General features: G+C 32.4%; 1 protein-coding gene across 1 annotated transcript; it reads right to left on the bottom strand.

Moving 5' to 3' along the window:
• Positions 1 to 1,176: 1,176 nt before the first annotated feature.
• Acadvl (Acyl-CoA dehydrogenase very long chain) lies at positions 1,177 to 27,983 on the bottom strand. Its single transcript, XM_072546690.1, has 9 exons — positions 27,763 to 27,983; positions 27,499 to 27,709; positions 15,589 to 15,763; positions 15,292 to 15,457; positions 12,280 to 12,520; positions 11,307 to 11,636; positions 10,870 to 11,226; positions 7,428 to 7,640; positions 1,177 to 1,704 (listed from the first exon to the last, which is right to left on the bottom strand). Exons 1-9 carry the CDS (start codon positions 27,828 to 27,830, stop codon positions 1,567 to 1,569), a joined length of 1,899 nt encoding a protein of 632 aa, XP_072402791.1. The 5' UTR covers positions 27,831 to 27,983; the 3' UTR covers positions 1,177 to 1,566.

The following is a 27,983-nucleotide window of genomic DNA, read 5'->3' as shown; positions in this document are numbered from 1 at the left end:
TTAACCAACCTATTTCTTTAAGTTTGTAAGTTATTGGTTGATTTCTACGGATACCATGTATCAAACAAAGGCAAGAATTTTGCATTTTTTGATGATAACTATCATGTTCTGTAATACATGAGCTATAAATAGTATCACAATAATTAAAGTGTGATAACACCAAGGTATCACACAGTATTTTTTAAGCCTTTAGTCAATATATGACGAGATTGGAAAATAAATTTCAAATTTACATAACTTTTCTGCAAGCACTTGTCTATATGACCACCTATAAGTTTTGATCTATATGTAAGCCTAAGTTTTTGACAGTTGCCTTTAAATTCTATTGAAGAATTATCAATGGTGATCATATGAGCAAAATCTCTCAGAAATATTTCTCTTTGTGTCACTGGACCAAAAACTATACCTACAGATTTATTCTTATTAAGACGAAGACAATTGAGAAATTCTTTCTAAATCATAATTAATTGCAGCCACTGCCTGTTTAAACTCATCATTTTCTTAAAGGATAAGTAGATCTGAGTGTCATCAGCAAAATAGTGCTAATTACAGGAGAGAAAATTATCAGGAAGGTTAGTATATATACTAAATAATTTGGGACCCAATATAGAGCCCTGTGGTACCCCTTTGTTTGTTTTAAGGAGGTCGATGTCTTGCCATTGTAATGAATAGTTTGATTTCTATTATTTAGATAACTGAATAGCATATCAGATGCCTGCTTAGACATACCAATATACTTAAACATTGAGATCAACAGAGAATGGTCAAGCGTATCAAAAGCTTTGGAATAATCCAAAAGAATCAGCACTGTAATTAAGCCATTATCGCAACCACCAAATATGTCACCAGTTATTTTTAAAAGGGCACTAGTACAGCTGTGATCCTTTTTGACAGTACAACTGTGATATGTACAAGTTCGCTAGCTCCTTTGGACATCACTTAGGCAATACTTTTCCTGTCCTTTGGACTAAGGGTATAAGGGCAGGCAAAGGAAAAATCAATATTCTATAAGACATGAAATCAAAAATGTAATTAAAAAACGGAGCACACATAAGCATCAGGCTAAAGACAATCAGGAGTTATGTCAAATCTGTAAGTAACGAAGTAGGTAATTTTGGTAACATAAGTGAGCTGATTGTGATTGGTATAGGAAATAGGTCTATAAAAACAATTTACTATATAAACAAAATATATTTATATTTTAAATAATACACAAAAATTATTTACACACTAAGTAAAATATAGGTTTATTTTATTCTAAAATAGATTTTATGTTATATTCATAGGATGATCTCGTTAGTATTGTAATTTAAAACTATTATCTATTGTGAAGGTAACGTAAATTATTTAAATATAAAGTATTGGCATGTATAACACGATAGAAATTACAGACAATTGACAATATTTCATCCAATTATCGAGAATAAATAAAAATTGCATACTTTCAAAACAAATGAAAGAAATCTTCTCTAACCAACAGAAGATGTCACTATGGACATCAAACAATAGAATACAAGAGCTCTGTTCCAAACTCCTCCCTTCAATCTTCCATTCTCGTTTAAACTATCAGAGCTTCAATGGATTAGTTTGTGCAACACCTTCTGCTAGACACACTGTTTTGGCAATGGCACTCATTTTTGAAAAATTGTCTAAATGCTTGCCTGATGCTACAACATCCAAGTTGGCTTTTACCCTGTCTGTTGCCTGAAATTATAAAAACTCCAATTATTATTTTCCTACCAATTGCGTCTTACGCTATAAGTAACAAAACTATCTTTTCAATATTGTCAGTCAAATGTATGCCTTCACTCAATAAGTCCCCTGGTTTTCCCAATTCGTTCTCATAATACATAATTAAACAAATTATTTTGTTTTGTCACTTAAGAAAAAATAAAACAAAAAATTCTTATAGTAATATATATATATATATATATATATATATATATATATATATATATATATATATATATATATAAATTGCATACTTTCAAAACAAATGAAAGAAATCTTCTCTAACCTTCTCTGATGTATTATTCATTTTAAAGTAGAAATAATAGTGTCGCTATTTTGAATTAATTTGCTGGGACGACTTTATTGGAGTATAGTTCATTCGATTACATTAAATTAATTTTAACTTAAGAATAGTTGTCAGAAAAATAATGGTAACACGTCATTATGACTCAATCATGACATTGCAGTTCTCTTGTTAGTAATTTTACTGTAAATCACGGGAAAAAATACTATCCCGACATGATATATGAATGCATCGAAAAATATGAAAAAAGAAGAAGTCAGTATAATCATGGGAGACTTTAATGCCAAAATTGGAAAGGGTACAGTAGAACGCATAATAAGAGAGTATGGATTGGATATACGTAATGAAAGAGGAGAACAACTGATACAATTTTGTCAAGAAACAGATAATGTAATCATGAACAGCCAATTCAAACTACCAGCTAGAAGGCTATATACCTGTAGGTCTCCCACCGATAGCCCGCAACAAATAATTAGAAATCAAATAGATTATTTTCTAATAAATAAAAGGTTTCGTAATGCGGTTACGTCAATAAAAACCTATCCTGGAGCAGACATCAACTCCGACCATAACTTATTGCTTGCTGAACTGAGAGTAAGGATGAAAAAAACTCGAAAGTCAGGCGTTATAAGAATGGTGGACATACAAAAACTGAAACAAAACAACGTAAAACAACAAATGCAAGAAGAAATAAACACAAAATTTAACGAAATTGCAATACATAATAGGAAAGATATAGATACAATGTGGAACGAGATCAAAGATGTATTGGTAACAACAACAACAAACAACATCAAACAGGAAAGACAAATAAAACAACCATGGATGACACATCAGATTTTAGAGCTTATGGAGCAAAGAAGAGAGTTTAAGAATAAAGACGCAGAAAAGTACAAGGAACGCCACAAAGAGGTACTTAAAGAAATAAAATTAGCAAAAGAATCCTGGCTGTTAGAGAAATGCTTAGAAATAGAGATCCTACAGAAAAAAACATGATATATTCAATATGCACAGGAAGATCAAAGAAATGGCAGGAATATATAGAACAATAATGTCCACTGCACTGTTTGATAAAGATGAAAACATACTATTCAATACGCAAGAAAAACTGGACAGATGGCAGGCATATATAGAAGAACTGTTCAGTGACAACCAACACATTGAAGTAGATGACAACGTCGAGAATGGACCAACAATAACAAAGTCAGAAGATCTGCTATAAGTCGTCTAAAAAACAACAAAGCGCCATGACCCGATGGAATATATGCTGAAGTATTGAAATTGATAGAAGATAATCAACTTGACATTCTGACAGAATAATTTAACTGTATATATGAAACAGGAACTTTACCAAAAGATTGGTACAAGTCCATATTTATACCACTGCAAAAAAAAAGCAAATACTAAGAAATGTGAAGAACACCGAATCATTAGCCTCATGATCCACTCACTCAACGTATTCTTAAACATCATCCATGCTCGCATATACAAGAAATTGGAGGAGGGTATTGCTGATGTACAATTTGGATTTCGCAGCGGTCTTAGCACAAGAGAAGCACTTTTTAGCATACAAGTATTGATACAATGAGCAAGAGATGTTAATACAGATGTCTTTGCCTGTTTCATTAACTTCGAAAAGGCATTTGACAAAGTACAGCATGAGAGGCTTATTGAAACTTTGCGAATCGCAAATATCGATGACAAGGATATAAGCATAATAACCAATCTCTATAGGAAACAAGTAGCCAAGATTCAATTATCCAATGAAGTCCCAATGCAAAGAGGAGTACGACAAGGTTGCATACTCTGGCCTTTGCTGTTTAATGCATACTCTGAACATCTATTTCGAGAAGCTTTGGGAGAAATGACTGATGGCGTGATTGTTAACGGTGAAGTAATAAATAATCTAAGATATGCAGACGATATGCATCCTTGTTGCGGATAGTGCTGAAGGATTACAAAGACTGATAGATCAAGTAGTTAACATCCTAGGATGCAACATCACAGACAGCTGGGATCACTCATACGAGATTAAATGTAGGATCGAAAAAGCAAGGAGTGCCTTCCAACAGATGAAGAAAGTTCTCTGCAATTTAACCTTGAACTTACATCTCCGACTCAAAATCCTTAATTGTTATGTGTTTTCTGTTCTTACGTATGGAGCAGAGGCATGGACACTCACTGATGCGTCTTGCAGACGGTTGCAGTCTTTCGAGATGTGGTGCTATCGTCGCATGCTCAGAATATCATATGTACATCATATAACTAACGACGCAGTAATGCAACGTTTACAAAAAGAACCTGAAGTCTTGAAATCCGTTAAAGAAAGAAAGTTAGCATACTTCGGACATATAGTGAGAAATGAAAATAAATACAGAATACTACTATTGATATTAGAAGGGAAAATAGAAGGAAATGGAGGACCAGGACGCCGCCGAATATCCTGGCTTAAGAATTTGAGACAGTGGACAGGTATGACCACCACAGACCTATTTCGAACGGCTGCTAATAAAATACGACGGGCCATTGTGGTAGCCAACATCCATAGAGGATAGGCACTGGTAGAAGAAGAAAGTCTGATTGAGCACTAACTATGACAGGTAACGTTTGAAGGTTGCCACTTTCTAAATCTAAACCTTACGTATTTTTTCTAAGTGGCGCCCTCTATATGTCAGGCCCGGGACTCCTTGAGTGATGTGTAAATATATAAATATGTTAAGGTTTTGAGATTTATTACTTATCGTGATGTTTTCTTTTTGCAAAATAAATTTAGTGTGTATAATCTAAATCACCCTGAAAACAATGAGTACATTTTATTTAAACAAAATTTTGATTTATGTCTGTGATTTTCTGTCACTTATATCACAACAAATTTTGAGGACTAAACAGTTCTGTGCAGATATAACAATTTAAATCATACCTCCAGCTTTTCCTATCTGGCCTAATAATAAATAAGAGGAAAAACGTCAGACAAGAAATACAAGCACGGATTCTTAGCGGTAATAAGTGCTTTTATACATACAAAGATTTAATGAAAAGCAAATTACTAAATCAAGAGTCTAAGATAAGAATCTGCAAAACACGAGGACTGATGAAAATCAACCGAGAATCTTCGAGTGCAAAATATTAAGAAATATAATTATATCAATCTACCGATGGTACGTGAAGAATTAAAATAAATCAATAGCGAGACGAATTCATGCATAATAACGCAGATATTGTTAGATATATAAGTCAGAAAGACTAAACCGGCTTGGTCATTTAGAAATAATGCCCGATAATTGAGCGAATGACTCTTCGATATAGTGCTTTCAAAAATTATGTAGACCTAATATTTTACGCACAATTCCGTTGTTGATACAAGTTTTCTGGGATAAACAATTTCAATTTTGCAATAACTGTTAAATGAAACTTCTTAAAATTTTTGTAGCTGAATTCAGGCGGTATTGTTCCTATTATCAAGTGAAATTGAAGTTTTTTGTGCATTTTTAGAAAAGTTATTAATAATTTTCAAAAAACAATCTTTGAAGCTATTTTTGCAATAACTAAACAATAAATTAACAAAAATAACTTTACAAACACTAATTTTTAAGGATTTTCTATACTTTTTCTATGTTTATGTATTGTTTATAAGTAAAAAATGACGTTTAATCTTTTGAATATTTTGTTTATTACATATTGTCATCAAAAAATTTATCAAAAGCAGTTGTTAGACACCTGTATCAAAGAGTGTCACGAAAAACAGTTTTTATTTGCTAATTTCTCTGGTCTAGTATGGTAATATGTGAGCCAAATCCTTTGAAACAAACTGGGATATCTTGTTTGTTTTCAGTTATTCTAATCCGGTAGGCGTAAGTTGCTAACTATAAATTTGCATAGTCTTTGGGTATATTGTTCAAATCATGAATTTAAGCACAGGAAAAAACAGAATTAAATGGGTTAACGAAAAAATTAAATAAGTTTAGGACCACAATTAATATTCTTATTATAAATATACTGGAAGTGTTGGGAATTGAGTTATGAATTTAAAGCATTTATTTAAAGTGGTATTAAAATTAAAGTGCGTCGAAATGTGCAATGATGTACAAGGAAAGTCGATAAATATTTAAAAATCTAAAATAACTACACTGTCTATAATTATAAATTAAAGATTTAAATTTAACTCCACACGACGCCACTGAAACCACTCAAGGAATGGCGGTAGTTATCCGCGAGCCAGTTGAGCTTACTTATAAATTGAGAGAACTAACCTTCTAAAATTCTTATTCTGTGTTGTTAAGTGTCACCATTGGATAAAAAGATAAAAGAAAAAAGTGTAAAGATAAATAATATTACCGCAATGGACGGAAGTGTTCCCACTCTTAGTGACCTTAAGATTGTTGCGGTGAACGGGGAACAGAAAAATTACAGTAGCTGACAGTGGCGTATCAGTTTAATATTATTTTAATACAGTATTACTTTTCATAATTTATTTATTCCTATTATTAACGAAATATGTAAGATTTATATTTACTAATGAAAAAAGGTCATCTTTAAAATTGATTAGGTACCTACAAATAATAGTTTTTTCTGCAGCTTACATTTGTCTGACGATTGTTTTGGCCGAAGTTCATCACCGAGTAAATTTAAATGACAATTTTGTACCTTCAATAATTGTCAATCGACTTAAACAGTATTATTTACTGCTAATCCATAAGGCATATACATATATAAAAAATTTATGTAGGCAATAAAAAAAATTTTCTTCTCACAACTTTATTACAAGCTTGACTTGCAAACAATATGAACATCGAATAACAGCCAGCTATTTCTGTTGCGTCTTGCAATACACAAGTTAAAGATAATTACTAAATAGAAGGGGTTAAGATTATTTATAAAAGAAAAGGGGGTAAAATAAAAGGGGACTTTTACTTTCTAAATTTTCAAAAAATCAACATTTACTAAAAAAATTCCAAATAGAAACAAAGTTGTAGCTGTATTTATAACGGTAGGCGCCTAAGCTAAAACTCGTTTGTATACAACATCGCGCAATTTAGAAACTGGAAGCATTTGAATTGTGGGTATACAGGAGAATTCTGAAAATATCATAAGTTGATCATGTAACAAGTCATTAGAGGAATGCATAAAGAATACGGAAATAATAAAAACCAGAAAGCTGCAAAGGAGAAGTGTAAGAAGGAGAAGAAACTCATGGTTGCGCAACTTGCGGGAATGGTATACATGCTCATCTATTGAACTTTTGAAGATCAGAATAGCCAAGGTGGTTGCCAACCTCTTCCGCAGAGATGGCACGTAAGAAAAAGAACCACGTCTGCTTTTGGGGGGTACAGGTAGCAGTTCAACTCAGCTTTGTTGCATAGTATTTCTGTTTTAACCTAAAAGAACTACTTACTTCAAGAATCCATGCTTCCGTCATTAATTTTTCGTGGTTGGCTGTCGGTGAATTTTCTTTAAGGGATTGACTAGCTCTTGAAAGTACGACAGTGCTACTATAAATGTCAAAGGCTGCGTTTGCTAGACGATTCAACAGGCACTGTTCATTAACAATATTTTTTCCATATTTTATTAACAACATTTCAACTGCTTGTCCAAAGGAATCAACACACTGGAAAAAATTTTTAATTTTAATTTATATAATCATTTACTGTTTTCCTACATATATTTATTATGGTAAAATTTACACTTTGGTAGAGAAATGGTAGATTTTATAAATAGAAAAAAAAAAGAATAAAATAGACGGTTTTTTTTTTTCGCTACAGCGTACCACCATTCGCTGATATAAATATTTCTGTCCCAGCTTCATCAGAGAGAACTCTCGATTTATATTCTCAGAAAAAAAAAGAAATTTATTTTATACTAGCAAATGAATAACATATCCAGATAGCAGTGATGATGGAATAGTAATTCCGAAAACGTTCTGTGATGTAGCCCGATGGGGTGTTTTAATATATACCTTTTATAACGGAATTTTTTCGACTTACTTTACTAAAGCTTTAACAAACAACACAATAAAAATCTTCCCAAAGACACCTGCATACTACAGAAAACTAATACATCATATGCGAGAGGAAAACATCGCCCACTATACATATCAACCTTAGTAAGAGAGAGCCTACAGAAGTTATTCCAGACTCCTTTCCGATAGCTGAAATTAAACCGGAAATCCAGAATGAATAAGGGTCATAAGGTAAGGAACATTACAAATTTCAGACACAGATTAAGCATTGCCTTTATTTTTTGTGGACCTCGAGCCTCAAACGAAGAACAAATAAATAGTCGAAACAGTATGTACAGCATTGTAAAATAAGGGTAGAACCATCGAGAATTTAGAGAAATATACCATAATGTACACGATGTTAAGAATATGGTCACATTAAAACGTATTGTGCAAAACCATCTAATTGCGTAAAATACACTGGATCACACAACACAAAGGACTGCAAGAAACCAAAAACACGCCAGCAACTTGCACTTACTACACATTTTAATTATAGAGGATGTTCTGTTTATTATAAACTACTAAATGCCAGATACAATCAAAAATCAATACAAATCACCAGAGTCCCAATGTAATATACCTACGCAACATCATACTCATAATTTCAACAGAATCAGTTATAGCGATGCTGCCATGGGAAACATAAATGAAGATAACAAAAATAACATGAATTAGCGGTAAAATAGCATGATTTTACAGTCATTAACACAATAACTTTTAAGTCATTACGAATTACGTCGTGGAATGCTAATGGCATTTCAAACCATATACTAGAGATATCACTATTTTTAAAAATGAATAATACAGACATTCTATTAATATCTGAAAGCCATGCCACACAAAGAATGGTTATTAATATACCTTACTATACCGTGTATTATGCAAACCATCCAGACAGGAGCACATGCAGGCTTTGGCGTTATTATTAATTCAAAAATTAAACACTATGCAGTCCAACCTTATTTATATTACGGAAAAAATCCAAGCAATAATCATTAAACTCGAAACAAACACCTCTCTCAGTGTAGCATCAATCTACAGCCCAGCTAGACATCCCATTTCCAGCAAAGAGTATCATGATTTCATACAAACTCTTGGATCCAAATTCATAGTAGCAGGAGACTGGAATACCAAACACATCGCTTGGGATTTCAGATTAATCACGCCTAAAGGTCGAGCATTATTGAATACTATTCAAAAAATAACTTAAGATATTTATCAACGGAAGAACCCACATACTGGTCTTCGGACCCCAACAAAATCCCCAAAAAGGTTTGGTAGATTTTGCTGTAACAAAAGGGATAGTTGACATCCATAGTGTAAGAGAGTCAAACTTGGGAAGCAACACCATAGCGACAAAGAAGTGTGCAAGAAAATCATAATATCCCCCTCCATATAAGAAAACTTGCAGAAGAAAAAAGAAGAGCTCGATGCATATGGCAAAAAAAATCCACTAAATAAAACGTACCTTAACAGGATAAATCTTAGACTAAATAGAGCACTACATGATGAAAAAAAAAAGACTCCTTACAGTTTCGAACCTCTCATACGAAGACCACACCTGTAAAATTCCTAATCTGTTTAATTATTCGAAAAAATTATTCTCCTATCTATCACCGTTTAGGAGGAGTATTGCGCACAATAAAAGGGCTTTCATTTACACCAGGCGACGGAAACGATGGATCGTTAGACTCCGCCCCTCTTAAATATCAGCAAAACTTACATCAAAACTCGATGTCGAGTTGGTCCGCTAGTTATCCCCTAATGAGAAAAAACTATTCTATGAATATAATAGTATAGATATGCGTATAGATAAATCCAAAAATAGTACTAGTATTAAAAGAGAAAGAGTACAAAAGTTGCTTCGTGAAAAAATTAAAGAGCGGAAAGAAAACACTTGGTGCTTACGTGCTTATTGGTTTCAATTACATCCTTACTGCACTGGTTTATGGTATTGACAGTAATGAGCTGCCAATTTCAAACAAATAGACTTTAAGAGCAATTTGGGAAAAACCAAAGAAGTAGTAATAAAAAGGATATAACATGGTTGCTATTCCTACTTCTTTGGTAAAGTCAGGAAATTAAGTGAACTAATTAAAAAATTGTTGAATTAGTGTCCAAAATAGCTGGCAACTATATGTTGTCAACTAACACAAGATTAATTGTTGTTGTTTTTTTTCTTTTCTTGTTACTCGCTTTTTGGTGGGACTACCCAATTAACACCACGTGTGGTGTTCACGGCAACTGCTAATTTAGCAGGGATGTAGCTAGCTATAATCCCTGCTGATTTAACAGGGATATACATAGCTACATTCCTAGCTGATACTGGTTCAGTCAACATCAATACTGCTACCATTACCGTCAACATCAATGTTGCTGCTACTACAGCCTACATTTATCTCCATGTGAAAAATACATTCGGCGTCTGCTCCAGATGTCACTGTATCTCTGTTTTAGCCATAAGTATATTTTTACATTTATTTTATTAGAAAGCTTAGGAAAGATTTGTTCACTAAATTTTGGTTTTCTTTATATTCAATAAATATGACTCTTTAGTATAATCTTTTATTTCTCCCTGCTAAATTTCTTATTGTACAATTTGCATTAACATAAGATGTATCTCCACTTTAGAAAGAATTATTCGAAAACCCTACAAAAAATTGGCATCTCGAGTGTCTCTTCATATTTATACGACTGATGTGTCGTTTTATTGTTAGATTGACACACAATGATCTAGATTGTTGCTTTACTGTTATAAAGAATAGAAATAATCGATAGAAGAAAAAACAAAAAACTTCCTCTAAGAGTAACCCACTAAACTGTTTTATGAACTTACTTTTCCAACTACTTGTGCTGACGGAATTAAGTCTCTGTGAACCAAATGATCCATGGAAGGAGGCGAACTTAAACCTACTTTTCTACCCACTCTTTTGGACGCTTCTTCAAATATCAGACCTAAATTTGCTGTTGGATTCTTAAAGGCACTTTGTAATTCCCTTAAATGCGCCCCTGAGTATTGAATTCCGGTTAAGGCTACAAACAAACGTAAAATGTCATTGGTTCCTTCAAATATCCTGAAAATTCTCAAGTCTCTTAAAATCCTTTCCAAACCAGTCTCTTTCATAAAGCCCATACCGCCTAAAATTTGTATAGCTTCGTCACAGACGTACCACGCGGCTTCAGAAGCAAAACACTAAAAATAAACAAAAAAATTCAACTTGTGTAACTTATTAAAATATTAACGACTAAAGAAATCATTAAAAATGTTGTTACCTTGGATATAGCAGCTTCTAACTGATAATCTGTGCATCCACTATCCATATTTCCAGATATCATATACGCCATAGACTCAGTCACGTAATGATACATAGCCATACGAGCTAACTTCTCCTGTATACCTCCATAACTCTCTAATTTTTGACCGAATTGTTTTCGTTGAGTTGCAAATTCAACAGCTTTCTTTATACATGTCCTCATTGTACCAGAAAGCGCAGCGGCCATACCAAAACGTCCGTTGTTTAAAATATTCATTGCTACCTTAAAACCATTTCCTAGACCACCCAAAAGATTTTCAGCAGGGATTTTGGTGTTTTCAAAATATAACTAAAAATATACAGAGAATTACATTTCTAAAACATGACATTTTCTAAGATTTTCTAAAAGTAAGACTTGTGAAAGCGAAAATAAGTAGTTTAAATTAATATAAATAAATTTAAAATAAATATAATAACAATAAATAAAAGCAAAATAAATTTTTGACATGTCTGAATACACAAAAATACGCTACGACTGAAAGAAGGCTCTGAGAAAAACAATATGTGATTTTTTAAATGATTAAAATATTTCACATAGTCCAAGAAGTTCTGAAACAGAACAAGAATTGATGTTAATGGTGCTGAAGTAAAATTGAATAATAATTTTTAAATGACATAAACAATAACAAAAATTTTGATCAGGTATATATTTTTCAGAATTTGTAGATGTTTTTTGAGAACGATTTCCGGAGTGGAAATCGAAACGTCAAACATTAGTTATTTAAAAATGTGATCAATACTTGTGGCTTAGGCTAGACCTGCGTGAATCACACTGTACATTTAAATTTACGTTTAAAAAGCGCACATTTGAATTTAAGAGTTGACGAGACCCACGGTTTTTTATAATTTTCTAAAATAAGCACAAACAATTATATTCCATAAGCGGTTTCCCCACTGTATATTTTCTCTATCAATAAAAGCAAGAAACTTACAGCTGTCGTATTTGAACACTTGATTCCGAGTTTTTTCTCTGGTGGCCCACTTGTGACTCCTCCAAATGCTCTTTCAACAATAAATGCACTAACTTTATCATCAACTTTCCCTGTTTTTGGATTAGTAACCTTCGTCCTAGCAAATACTGTCATAATCTCAGCAGTTCCTCCATTACTGATCCAAATTTTGGAACCATTAAGGATATAGTGCTTTCCATCTGGAGATAATTCTGCTCTTGATCTAAAATAAAATATAAATGGTTTCAAAAATACTCTACTCCCTAAGAACAACGAAATATCAAGAAAGGGAGACTGAGACCTCCGAAGCCCTGAAGAAGACATCAAAGAGGATGTCGAAAGCTCGGCGCAATGATAATCGACGCGGTTCAATCAGGAAGACTGTTGGGTGTAGGTAATATTAATTTAATTCTTGTAATAGTATTAATCTTAGCTCTAGGTTTATATATATATATATATATATATATATATATATATATATATATATATATATATACAGATTGAACCAATTTAAAACGGAACATACAATTTAATATATGTCTGTTTGAACTGCATTTGAAATAGTGGACCAATATAAAACTTGGACAAAAATAAATCCATACCCGGTGATAGACATTGTATAAAATATCGTTCAACTATCTGTCTCCTTTAAAAGGAAAGAGGAGCTTGCCTAATAGTCGGAGAGATATAGCCGAAATTTTGAACTGATCAGTAATATGACATTTCTCTATTGGAATATATTCATTGTAACTGGGTTAAGACATTGCCTTACACGCGGACGCCCCTCGTGGTACAGGGGGTGGCTATACAGGGATGAAGTTGTCATTTTTTTCGGAAAAATTAACGATCGATAATATGGCTGAACATTTGCCCAGAGTAAGATCTTGGTATAACTAGACGAAATCCCAAAGGGCGGACGCGAGAGTGGATACATAAGGGGTGGCGGACAGGGGTGAGGTTGCAATTTTTTGGGGAAAAATTAACGATAAGTAATATGTCCGCCATTTTCATGGCTCATTATTTAGCCCCTAAAAACTCTAAATATAAAAGGGCGGACAGATGGGTTGGTACAGAGAGCCATAAAACGGGGTCAAATGTACCACTTGCCTGCGCATTTTAGGTCTCGGTAACAATTTTCAAACTGATTTTATTATGATATTTTTATACCGATTGATTTGAAAATTTGTGTGCTCACTTCTGTTACTATTCTGAAAAGCGTCAAGTAGAGTTTTCCTCAAAATTTTCCAAAAAAATTGCCGTAAATGAAAATTTTCGTAATTTTTTGAGGTAAAATCTAATTTGTAGAATCCTTTCGATTTTCTGTCAGTTATACCATGATTTTTTTCCAAAAATTTTCAAACGATTTTTCCGATAAGAAAAAAAAATTTAGAAAAACTAAAAATTTCGTCATTTTTCTCACTCTCATTGATGTCATCACATTCATCATCTTCGTCACTTTCACTTTTAATAATATCACATTCATTATCTGCTTCATTTTCAATCACTATCACTATCACAATCACTTTCTTCAACAATCAATTCTGTTGGTACTTTTTTATGAGCATTTGTCCAAATATTTGAAATATAATGAGCTCGCAGTAGATGTTGGTGTAATACATCTTGACATGGTGGTAAGCTTGAAGCATCGAAATTTTTTTTTTTTAAGGCTCGTTCACATCATGCAACTTATACTGCCGGTTAAATAGTGAAACTCTGACATCGTTTACTTTTCTTTTTGGAATTGTTCTCATCAGTCCTGTTCCATATAAGTGACATATGAAAGTTTCTAAGGTTTCAAAAACTTCATTACAATCGAAGTCAGTTTCGCCAAGTTGAATAAAAGCATCTTGATACTTATTACATTTAGCGCATGCGTCTAGAATTACTGATCTAAATGAACGCGCATCATTATTATTTTAATATTTTAAAATAATAATGATGCAAAATTAATGTCCAAACAGAATTTGTAAAATTATAATTAACTAATGAAACAAAATTCAATCAATTTGAAAGTTAAAAAAAATATTGAAAATATCTACAAAGTAAATTTCAAAGCTTAAAAAATTGATAATTCCACTATTAAATTGATTTTTATTAATAATTATTTGTAAAATGTTAAAGGAATTCTACAAATTGAATTTTACCTATTGATAAATAGAAATAATAGATTTTGTAATTGATTATTAATGTAATAATAAATCAAATTTTTCTTATATCTGAACAATCATTATTTATGCAATATAAATTTAAAAACCTTTTTATTGTAATAAAAAATAAGTAAAATTACTATTTGTTATACCAAAAATATTTAATAGTTAACATTATAAAATTACTTTAATTTAATAAAATATCAAATATCAAACATTTATTCAATTAAAAATTAATTCGTAAAATATTTATATTTAAGAAAAAAATGTGATTTGTAAAGTAAATATGACTTTAGTTTGAAAAAAAAACATATTCCAATAGAGAAATGTCATATTACTGATCAGTTCAAAATTTCGGCTCCAGCTCTTGGACTATAAGGAAGCGATAAGTGGTTTGACAGCATAATAACTGCTTGTTTAGTCTAGTTTTTTCAGTGATTCTAGGCAACCTATTTGGGTGGAGTTTTGACTTGTTCTTGAATGAGTTCCGAATCCATCAGCCCGCTGAAGTATTGGATTTATATAATATAATTATTTGACAAGCTTTTGTTGGCCACCCACCTAGAGCGGAGTTGAGCCGAAATACATTGATTTCGTATGTTCCGTTTTAAATTCGTTCAATCTGTATATATATATATATATATATATATATATAATATATATATATATATACTATCTATATAGTATATATATATATATATATATATATATATATATATATATATATATATATATATGGCTTTTCAATTCATCAAAGCGATAGCGTGTAGCCCAGATGACACAAGGAAAATCGTTTTCGTTCATGACCATTAAAGTAGATGGCAATATAATAAATAGGGGTACTTACTGTATAGATGCAGCATCTGAACCTGAACTTGGTTCAGTTAAACAAAAAGCAGCAACTTTACCACTAGAACACATGGTTAAATACTTGGCCTTTTGTTGCTGATTTCCAAAAAGAAGAATACCTTTAAAACCAATGGACTGGTGGGCGCCCAAAGTAATACCAACGCCTAAAATAAATAAAATATGTGATATGTATTATAAGTAAATAAAGAACCACGTGTTCATTTATTAAAAAACGCATAGTTTTATCAATGTAGCTAGAGATCTAATCAATATTCAAATACTAATCAATACATACCTAAATCATTTGCTCCTACAATTTCAACAAGCCTTGCATATTGCGTATTAGACAATTCTGAGCCTCCTAATTCCTGGGGAATTTGTAAAGCAAATGCACCAAGCTCCCACAGCCCTTTAAGAGTATTCTCTTCAACTTTTTCGAGTTCATCATTTTTGGCAGGATTGTTAACTTTCTACAAATTAGAACACATATATACATCAAATATCAAGACTGTAGTATTTTAAATCAGAATTAATGACCTGCTATCAACTGTTTTTTTTTTCAATTAATGAATACCAAATTTCCCAGGATTTCACAAGTTCTCATCTCCCCCAATGACAAATAGGGAACATCATATAGGTATATTGGAACATAGGACAGGTGTGAATAAAGTATTAAGGTATAACCAAATAAACACCTGAGGATCAACAAGCTTACATAGCAGCTATGTCATTAACTGTAGATTTTAGAAAAGATTAAAGAAAACAACAGAGATATTATGGTGATAAGGCAACAAGCAGAAGAGACCATATACATGGAGTCGGGGGAAGTACCAGCATAAGAGGCAGGGAGAAATCCAGAAATCCAGAGAAGTCTAGTGATACTTTTGAAACATTAAGAATATTATATTATAAAGTATGAAGGATTAAGACATTACTCAGGGTACCAGAATTTAATGATTATGAAAGTAGTTTTCATCCAAGATGGCGGAAAGTAAAAATGTGCCGTCACCTCTCTCTGTAGTAAAAGAGGTAGATTTTGAAGAGAACACATTTAAATGTTGTCAAACTAAGCCTAATAAAATACTCGTTTGTATAGTATGTGGAAATAGTTATCACATCTCATGTGCTGTGAAAAACAAAGTGAAATTCTTCAAGATAGGAGATTCACGGGTAATTTGTTGCCAAAATAGTGATGGACAACCCATCGAATCATCTAGTGCCATAGCGATAGAAAATCAGTGGTTAAAAAGGCTGTTAGCCGAAAAAGATGATAAGTACAATTTATTATTAAATAACAATAATCTATTAAAATCAAATAATGAACACTTGCTAGAAAAATTAAATTTATTGAAATCAGAAATAACCAGAACCAGAATCTCACAAAAACCCAACTCAACTGTTAATGAGGGTTTAATAAAAACTCAAGGTAATGAAGATAAGACGGCCAGTGTCCAGTTGACTAATTCTAAATACAAAACAAACAATGAAACTGACTCAAATAAAAATTTTAATGATAAAAACACCAAACATGTTGAAAGGAATTCCAATATACAGGGCATTTCAAAAATTACTGCAAACAAATTAAATGCACAATTAATGGAATTTCAAACCAAACAAACATGTGACTACATTACAAATTTAGTTGTTGAGAATGAGGAAAGCACAAAAATAAATCTTAATCATATCACAACAGGGAGTTCAGAGAATAAAGCCGACGATGAAGGATATCAGATTGTGACAACAAGACGCAAGAAAATAATGGGAACTGGAATTGGTGATAAGGATTTCCATGGAAAATCCGAAAAACCAGACAAAAAATTGTGGCTATTCATCTCAAAAGTTCCGGATAGTGTAAATGAGGACCACATCAAGAGTTTCATAATAACTAAAACAAACTGTGAGAATATACAAGTAAAATTGTTACCAACTGACCATAAAAGAAGGGATAATCAATGTTTTATGATAGGTGTACTACCTGACTTAAGGGAAGAAATTTACAATCCTGCTTTTTGGCCGAAAAAAATTGGCATTGAACGATTTAACTTTAGGTTAGGAAGAAGATTCTTAGATCGAGAGCATCATAATAGAGGTCTGTCAACTGGAGAAGATAGACCAGACTCTTTTTTAGTCAAGTAAATCCAAGAGAAACGTTACTTTTATCATCACCAGACAGTTGTTTAAAAATATTGCAACTAAATGCTCAATCTTTGACAAATAAGTTACTCAAACTTGAAGTCTTAACATTGCAGGAAACACCCGATATAATTTGTCTATCAGAACATTGGTGTACTGAAGAAAACATCCAATTTATGACCCTGAATGGATACAAAGTTCCATATCCATGGAGGATCCATCATCTACATCAAAACTGATATTAAATTCAAAACATTAGATGTCTCTAACTTAAGTGAAGAAATGGTGTGTGAGTGCTGTGCGATTTCTCTGTTTATAGCCAATAGGAAAATTTGTGTTATTAGTGTTTATCGTTCGCCATCAGGAGAAGTTCAGAGTTTTCTGTGTAAATTACATAATATATTGGAGCTATGCAGTAAGTCATATCATGATATTTATATTTGTGGGGATCTAAACATTGATTATCTTGTCATGTCTAATAATAAGCAATCTTTTAATAATGAGTTTTTAGTTAGTTATAATCTGAGAGTCACATCTGAGGCTCCTACAAGAGTTTTCGTAGATAAAGTAGGTAAAACATCATCTACAAAATTGGATTACATATTGACAAATATCGAACCACATCTTTATAAATCAAATGTGTTCGAGGGTCACTTCAGTGACCATAAAGTATTTTCACTTAGTGTAAATTTGCAAGCCAATAAAGTATCGAAAAAAGATAAAAAACCCATCAGTTACAGGGATATGTCAGATGAAAATATGCGGATGTTTAAAGCAGGGATTTCTTCTACAGTTTTTGATGAAGTTTATTCACAATTTAATGCTGAATATGCCACAAATTCATTTGTTAGCATTTTAGATTACAATCTAAATTTATATTGTCCAATAAAAACACGGTATAAAGCACACAAAATAAATAAGGCTACATGGGTAACAAATGAGGTAAGACACGCTAGTGAAAAACTAAAAAATCTACACTGGATAGCAAAAAATATAGGGAGTCTCGAGTCTCAAGATACCTATAAACAGGCAAAAAAAGAATATAATTCTCTATTAATAAATACTAAAAAAAACTTTCATAGTGACTTAATTAATCAATCTTACAATATACCAAAAACAATTTGGAATTTAGTAAACAGTGAAACTGGTAGGCAAAAGAACAGGTCTGATATTATTCTACATTATGATAATAAAATTATTACCAAGTCTTGTGATATTGCTAATTCGTTTGCCTCATATTTTGCTACAATTACAGAATACAATCTTCAAACTCATTTTGGCACTTCGTTACCTTCTTCTTGTACTACCTCAAAAATGTGTAACAAAACATTTTTCTTTTTACCCGTAACTCCAATTGAAATAAAAAATACAATCGATCAACTAAAAAATAAGCCTAGTACTGGTATTGATAACATATCTGTAAAAATAATAAAACTGATAAGTGATCATATATCGATTCCTTTAACCCATTTAGTTAATCTCTCAATAACAACCAGCCAATTTCCATCCATATTTAAAATGGCAAAAGTTATTCCAATCTTCAAAAAGAATGACCCTCATGATATTTCAAATTATAGACCAGTATCTGTCCTTAGCATAATTTCAAAAGTAATAGAGAAGGTTGTATACAACAGAATGTTAAATTTTATAGAAGAATACAATTTATTAACTCCAACCCAACACGGCTTTAGATCAAAAAAGTCAACACTCACGGCTGCATGCAGCTTGTTTGAGCGTATTTATGATGAATTAGATAGTAGAAACCACGTGGCAGGACTATTTTTTGATCTATCACGTGCTTTTGACTGCTTAGACATAACATTTATTCGCAATAAATTATATAACGTTGGTTTTAGAGGGATATTTCTAGAATGGATAATAAATTTCTTAAGTGACAGGAAGAGTGTTGTTAAGATGAAAGAATCAAGCTCAGAACCATACACGACAAATAAAGGAGTACCACAGGGATCCGTGCTGGGACCATTATTATTCCTAATTTTTATTAATGACCTACCAGATCACATAAGGGCACTTATAATATCAATGTTTGCTGATGATACCTCGTTAATAGTCTCTGCACGTACACTAGAGGAATTAAAAATGACAATGAAGACTGTTGTTGACTGCTTTATACGCTGGTGTAATACCAACAGACTAATATTAAACATTGACAAGACGCAAATTATTTATTTTCATTCATACAACTCATCTAAATATGACTATATCTTAACCATCCACGATAGAAACAATATGTTATCTTCCACTCACTCTACAAAGTTTTTGGGTATATTCATTGATTGTAATATCAAATGGTCAGAGCAAGTGAATTCAGTGAACATGAAATTGAATAAAGCTTTTTATGCTATATCTAGAATTAAAAACACACTACCCATCTCGGCATTAATGAACGTTTATTATAGCCTTGCTTACAGCCACATGTGCTACAATGTAATTTTGTGGGGGAACTCAGTAGATAGTAACAAAGTGTTCATTAACCAAAAAAAAATTATCCGTAAAATTTTTAATTTGGATTATCAACAGTCTTGTAAACCAGTTTTTATTAAACATCAAATTTTAACTTTCTACTGCATATATATCTATAAATGTTTACTTTATGTCAAAGAGGAAATCAATTCATTTCCAGTAAATTCAGACAATCACTACTACAATACAAGAAGTGCTGAATCTTTACGAGTTCCTAAACACAGAACATCCAAATTTCAAAATTGCTTCAGATATATGAGACTGACCTTATACAATCATTTGCCAAAAACTGTGAAAGAAATACCACTTATCTCTAAATTTAAAAAAAATGTTAAAGATTTACTCTTAAGAAAAGCATATTATTCTATAAATGAATATCTTGAGGACAAACTGCAATAGCTTCATATTTTACGTGTAAAAATGTTATTTTATATATTTTATGTTTTGTCAATTTTTTTTTTACACTGTGAATATTGTATTATACACATTAATGTTTTTTATACCAAATTCTGTAGTGACGTATCCTATACATTTATTTTGAATGTCTTAAAGGATCAATAAAGATGACTATGACTATATTTATATTATGAATGATATGTGGGATAAAGCCAAAATTTAAATCTAGGTATATCAAGATAGAGGGACATATGGTAATTCGACTGACCATGTTAACTCATGATGTCGATATAGTACCAGTATATCTGAGGTCAGGATAAAAGTGGGAGAGAGATTTTTTGAATTTCGAAAGGGTTGTTGTTGACATCACGGAGCAGAGAGGTGGAGAGTCCATTGCAATGATCACAGATGTAAATGGAAAAATAGGGGAAGAGTCTAGTCTATATATAGTGATAGAAGGGGGAGAGTACTATGGCGTATTGGAACTGGTAAGAACTTCTAAGGACAAAATATCCAATGGTCATGGAAGGGGATTATAGAACTTTGTGAGGAAAATGATATGGTGTTTTAAATGGTGGGACTCTAGGAGATCATGAGTGAGAATTTACTTATGTAGGTACTTCTGGTAGCTCTGTAATCTTAACTCTTACTTCTTAAGATGCCGAGGGATCAGGGGCAGGTGCATAATGAGGACATTTTACCGTTACTACCTAAAGTTAAGTGGACAAAACAAGATAAAAGAAATTTTGAAAATAATATAAAGGAACATATTCAGGGGCTAGATGTAAACATTATTATGAGGCCAGAAACTTTTGTTGAGGAACTGCAAAGAATCATTAAGGAGATCGCCGAGATGGGGGGAGTAGGCGAACAGAGAGGTAAGAGAGGGGACAATAGAAAAGGTAGACAAGATAGACAGTAAACAAGTAGATGGTTTGATCGAGAATGTGGGAATTTGAGAAAGTAGGTAATGAGTTTCCGAAAAATATTTAGGAAACTGGTGGAGATTATGTGAGGGATATGTATTTGCAGAGAAAGAGAGGGTATAAACAAACTTGTGAAAACAAAAAGAAGGAGTATTACATGAGAGTGGCAGAGGATCTAAGTAGGGCACGTTACTCTATAAGAGTTTTGGTCTTTGTCTACATTAATCTCCTTAAAGATATTTCGTCTGCACTTTTTGGGTCTCCTAAATCAAGCACTTCAGTCCTCCCAACTAAGTTATGCCGAGCCTTATATTGGTGATGAAAGTAATTTATGGGAGTTTTGATATGACGGAATTAGATGTAGCACTCACAAACCTAAAGAATATTAAAGCACCCGAGATCGATAGGATACCGAACGAGTTTTATAAAAAATCTTTCTGTTACTAGCAAAGCTGTTATTTGTTACTTTTACTGCAATGTTTAATTTAGCATCAGTTCCGAATTCTTTCCGGGACGCAATCATTTTTCCTTTGCATAAGAAATGATGATGTAATGAACTTCAGGGGAATGAGTTGCCTGAACGCAATAGTCAAGCTGTTTTCGTCTTTGTTACTTGGCAGAATAAAAAAGTGGCAGATTCAAGGGTTTTACTGGAGCCAGGTAGATTATAGAGACGGATATTCTACAGTAGACCAAATGTTTAACTTGACAAGTGTAATTAAAATAAAAAGAGCGAGAACTTATGCTTTGTTTGTGGACTTTAGTAAAGAGTTTGAAAAAATTGATCGACAAGTGCTGTATGGAGTTGCCTTCTAAAATGTGGGAAATTATCAAATGTCTTTTTACAGGAACACAATCTGCCGTTTGGGGGAAGAATGGTACGTCATATTGGTTTAACTGTGAGGTGGGGGTTAGGCAAGGCTGAATTCTTAGTCCACTGCTATTTGCACTATTTGGAGGAGGCATTGATTTAAATCGATTTATCATTAAAATATTACTTTATTCTGATGATATGGTGGTGTTAGCAAGCAGTCCGAGAGTTTTACAAAGTATGAGTTTGAGAGTTTTGAGATTGGGAAAACTTGGTAGAGAGATGGGGAGTGAAATTTAACGCAGAGTGGGAAGATAGGAATTTTTGGGTGGATAAGCTGGAATAGGTGATAGGAGCCATTCAGGCTGGGACAAGGGATAGAGCATTGGAGAGAGCAACTGAATCAAATTTCTGCAATCATTATGAAGTGACCTTTCCCTCTTTATTAAATTGATTAATACTTAATACTCTGATCATTATGTGTTCTTGTGTCTGGAGTGATCATATCCCAATTACAATTATCTTATTTAAACGATCACTTCAGGATATATTTAGATTACTATTAGCTTTAGAATATTTTTTGTTAATTAGTGTTAATTTTATTGTTATTTATAACAAAAAAATTTTGTTTTATATTCTGACCAATCTCCCAGACGACCAACAGCCATGGGGGAATAAACATTGTTTTATTAGGAGAGCTATTACTTTAAGCAATTACTGTAATTTAAAGCAATAAAACAATCTGTAGATTTTTTGATTAAACATGACATACACAAATACAAAATACACATACACACTCACATATCTACACCAAGCTCTGCCATGCTTGCCTTTTATTCCAACTTGTGGGGAACAAAATAAACATGGAAACAACGAGAAATAGACTTGGAAATTAATAGTGACTCTTATGGGTCTACAAATAAAAATATAAAGGGAACAAGTAGAGGGGCAACCCTGCTTGCAGACTCTGCCCCAAATAGGTTTCAATGATCCCAATAAGGGCCCTACAGGTGAACCTTTAGCACAGTAACACATATTCTGCAAAATTTACTGTTGCTGTGTGAGGGTTTGATGCCACCTTGATACCAAATCTGCCTAAGTCCAGAGTACTTGTATAATAATTGATTAAAGATATACAATAAGACGATTGGTTGCAATATTACGGGTGTAGAACTGAAAGCGTTTAGGGAAAAAAGTAGACCCTATAAAATGTTCTTTTATTTTATGCAAAATATTACTTAAAAAAATTATTTGTCAGTAGTAAGATCATATTTTAGTCTAAAACATATTACTTCCAAACTGTGCTATTTGTATCTTTATTCAAAAACATGAATAATAACAACATAATATTACACTTTAAATAGCCAGTATTGAGATAACACTATACTTAAAAAATTAAAGAAAATAAATTACATAAGACAAATTTTGTACTTTAGAATGATAAACAATGTTAAAAGTTCAGCAAAAATTTCTGACTCTAATAAACTGTATAGATATGGGTAACCTGAATATTTAATAATCTTAATTTTCATATTTTTTATGATTTGGGTTTTTTAAAAACAAACATAAAACTATTTAAATTTTCAATAATACTAATACTGCACTTTGGTTACATTGGTATTGTGTTGGCCAAATTATGCTGGACATGAAATATTCCAGAAGCAAATGGTCTCCATAAAAAATAAACTACTAAGGGAAAATTTCCAGCAGTTGGCTGTATACCATAAGATAACAATAAAAAGGAAGTATACACCTTCTTGTTTTTGTAATTGGTATATTTCAATTTAAAAATCATCCAAAAGGATTAGTTCTTCTTCTCTTTTTCTTTTTATGTAGACATGACTCTGTCTGTTTTTCAATGTGTCTCCAGTAAGTTTTTGTTCCATTGTTTTTGTGTTCTTCCTACTGATCGTCTTCCTATTGGGGAACTGTCTCTTGCCGTCTTTACTACTATATTTGTTGTCATTCGGCTTATATGATCGTTCCATTCTACTCTTCTATTCCTTACTCAGTTCTTGATGTTCTCCACCTTGCATCTACGTCATATATCTGTACTTCTAGCTCTGTCTAATAGTGTTTTATCATCAATTTTTTAAAGTGTTTTCATCTCTGCTGTTTTCAACATCCTTTTTGTCCTCTCAGGTCAGGTCGTGTTTCTGTCGCATATGTCATTATTGGTGTGATGATTTTCGTAAATTTAAACTCCATCACTTGTTCTATTATCTGTCCTTCCAGCTCCAATTTACATCTTAGTAAATTTGCTGTTGTAACCATGCATTTTGTCTTGTTTGGGGAAATTAACATGTTAAATTGGTGAAGAATATGTCGTAAATCATCTTCACTTTGAGAGAGTAGTATTGCGTCATCTGCATAGCAGATTATTTTAAGTTGTTTTTCTCCCATTAGGTATCTTTTTTTAGTTCTTATTTTTTTTATTATTTCATTCATAATCAGGTTAAACTGATTCAACCATAGAGGACTTAGGGAATCTCCCTGTCTTATCCCATTGCCAGCTTCAATACAGTCAGTTAGTTCTTCTTCTACTATTACTTTTATTGTGTTGTTTTAGTAGATATTTTCGATTATTTTGATTATTCCTAGAGGTATCTCTCTTGCGTACAATAAGTGGATAACATGCTTTAATTTGACTCTCTCAAATGCCTTCTAAGGTCCTCGAAACATAGATATGCCGGTTTACTGTTACCATTCAGTTTTATTTGTTATCACGTTGGTTGTTAATTTTAGTGTTGTGTTAAATAAATTAATTCCTCTGTAATTTTCCAGGTCCGATTTGTCTTCTTTTTGAAGTGAGGTATTAGGATGCTTGATCTCCATTCTTGAGGAATTCTGTTTTGTTCTTTTATGTTTTGGATTAGTTTTAATAGTTGTTTGGTCAGATTTGGTCCTCCATACTTTGGGGGTTCGTTCAATATTCTGTCCTCTCCTGGTGATTTTCTATTTTTTAATTTCCTTAATGATTCCTTTACCTCTTCCTCCTCAATATTTATTTCTTCGTTTGTAATCACCTTTGGTGTTGGTGGTTCATTATCGTCATCTTTAGCAAATAGGGATCGAATGCCTACCCATGTTTCCTTGTGAATGTGTTTGGTTTTTTTTTTAGTTCGTTCATCTCTTTTTTTTTTGTCCTCTGATCATTCCCCATATTTCCTTTTGTGTTCAGTAGAAGTTGTGTTCCATCTGTTTTGAGAAGCTCTGCCAGTGTTCCCTTTTTATTTCTCTAACTAAAGTACATATTCACTTCATTTCTGATTCGTTTATAGTTGTTATATGCCTGTTGTGTTTGTTGCGTTGTGTATTGTAAAAAGGCTTTCTTCTTTTCTTCACATTTTGTCTTCACTTTCTCTCTACTGAGGTGGCTTGGAGTGATTGCAGGGTGGATTGAGTAGCTCTGCGGTTACCACAGCCGGTCCCATGCCCGAATAAAATGTGAAGAGTGATTGGCAAGGTTAGCAACCTACCAATCGTAACAACAAATACTGCTCAAAGAAACGAAAGGATTAGTTGACACATCAAAATGTTTTGGTATTATCTCTCTCTCTCTCTCTCTCCAATGGCGCTACAGCCCAAATCGGGCCTTGCCGGTCCCGCGCTGATCTTCTCCAGGTTCTCACGTCTAGCAAATTTTGCGCGTCCGCTGCCACTTCATCCTCCCATCTTTTCCGTGGCCTTCCTTTTGGTCTTGCGCCCTGCATTTTACTATCTAGGGCTCTTTTCGGCAATCTTTCTGTCTTCATTCTTACTACATAACCCGCCCAGCGAAGTCTCTGAAGTTTAACGAATTATGAGATTTGTGTCTCTTTGAACAGTTGGTAGAGTTCATGGTTATACCTGGATCTCCATATTCCGTTTTCGTTAATATGTCCAAATATCTTTCTTAGGACTTTTCTTTCGAAGACTTCCAGTTTTCTTTTTGTCTCTTCAGTCATCACCCATGGCTCGCATTGATAACATACTATTGGTCTGATAATAGTTTTGTAGACCCTGATTTTCAATCTCCAGTGTGTGTTTTTGGAGCGAAACACATGATCGAGTGAAAAATAAGCTTTGTTTCCCTTTACTATTCTTCTTTGGATTTCTGGTTCTTCTGTTCCATCCGTGTTTAATGCAACTCCTAAATATGTGAAACTTTCTACCATTTCAATATCGTCCTCTAATTCAACTGTGCATCTGTTTCCCCTAGCTCTTGCCTGTGTTAACTGTTTTGTCTTTTGAGTATTTATTTCTAGTCTGGTCTCTCTTGCCTTTGATTTTAATTGTGAATTTTGGTCTTATCAGTGAATATTAATTTACAAGTGCTTATAGCCATGTAAGTAAGAAAGATCCCATCAAGAGATAGATATCCCTTATCAATATATCATTGATAGCATTATTGAGAATGACAACTACACTACTCACAAACCAACTAGAGGCAAATAATAGACCAGATCTCATACTATTGATGACAAAACCTAACAACAATAATCTAAGATCACCAGACCATACCAATTATCCTATTTACTACTGGTACCATTTCAAAAAAACTTCTAAACAACATCAAACAGTTGGTCTTAGTGAAAAGATCCACTTATGAAACATTTTGACAGATGCTTATTCTCCTCTTATAGGGAGTGAGAGATGTGTGGCTCAAATATGATAATATTAATAATAATTACCATTTTAATAATAAGAGTAATACAGCTAGACCACCCATATCTTAACAGCAAAAATTTGTTTAAGGTATTAAATACGTACACAGATTCTATACTTAGTTCCACATTTGATATTGTTAAGTGGACTAAAACGGATATAAAAATTTTTCTGTGAAAAATAAGAACCCGAAACATTATCCTCGTAATGCAATAGAAAAAAACAACATTACTGCAGTATCTAGGACTACGCCTATTCACCTCACTAGGGTTCTTCTTTATACCAGAGGAACCTACATATAAAGTTTCAAGACTCTAAAACATTTCCCTCAACAGCTATTAAACAGATAGATAAAAGGACAAGACTATTGCAATAAGGAACTGTTAGGTCTTTAATAAATTCACAGATATCGGGCAGGGTAAATTAGGCTGTAAATATATGTAGAAATGTATTATAATATAGACACATATGTGCTACTTTCTTATAAGTTTTAAAAGTGTTTAACTAATATTATTTAACATTATTAATAGCGATCCTAGGATTAATTAACTGTATAAAGTTTTTGTAGTTTAGAAGTTGACATAAATAAAGTACAAAAATAGTGACACACACACAGATGTAACAGATTTCTTGTATTTGAATATCTATAAAGTGTTTTCTTGATTTAAAATATATTTTGTATAAAATTAAAAATTGTGAATGAGTGCTTTTAGCATATTTAGTGTAATGTTCATTTCTAATATGCATATTTTTTTAAATAAAATTATGTTAAGCTTTTACATTCAAAAAGTAATATTTATTACAGTACCTCGAAAAATTGTAGTGTTGGTTCAATCATCATTTGAAGTGTGTCTCTCTGTTCTTCATTTAAAACATTTGGATACGGGAACATTTGCTTGGGTTCTAACTGTCCACGAAATATATTCATCACAAAAGAGGCACTTTCATTACTATGGCTTTGTTGAACTTTTTCAGAAGTTTGAACAGTCTTATTATGTATTATAGAGGTAGATATACATCTAAAAATGTAATATTTATTATTTAATATTATTTTAAAATAAACTAAAATTACCTCGGCAATAAAATACTTTGTACAAGTTTTTGCTCCTTAATTCCACTTTTAATAACTGCCCGGAACATCTTTGATTTATTTCTATAATAAAACTAAATGTCTAAAAAATAATGTGTATCTATAATATAAACAACTTTACACTGACTTAATAAATAGGTTTATGTACTTTGGTCTTTATTTTTCGATGTTGGCAAAATTGGAATTTGGAGTTTGGACCCGAC

This window comes from Diabrotica undecimpunctata, chromosome 10 (genome assembly GCF_040954645.1).
Source record: "Diabrotica undecimpunctata isolate CICGRU chromosome 10, icDiaUnde3, whole genome shotgun sequence".
Classification (NCBI taxonomy): Eukaryota; Metazoa; Arthropoda; class Insecta; order Coleoptera; family Chrysomelidae; genus Diabrotica; species Diabrotica undecimpunctata.
The sequence above is the reverse complement of the archived record's forward strand: the minus strand, read 5'-3'. Positions and strand labels throughout refer to the sequence as shown.

Bases quoted from the DNA above. Each gene is read 5' to 3' on its own strand.
- Acadvl (XM_072546690.1), bottom strand. From the start codon at position 27,830: ATGTTCCGGGCAGTTATTAAAAGTGGAATTAAGGAGCAAAAACTTGTA. The intron at 11,227-11,306 runs GTAACAACATTT...GTTTATTTTTAG, and splicing joins TAGAAGCTGCTATATCCAAG to TGTTTTGCTTCTGAAGCCGC. The intron at 7,641-10,869 runs GTAAGTTCATAA...AATTTTTTCCAG, and splicing joins CAGCACAAGTAGTTGGAAAA to TGTGTTGATTCCTTTGGACA.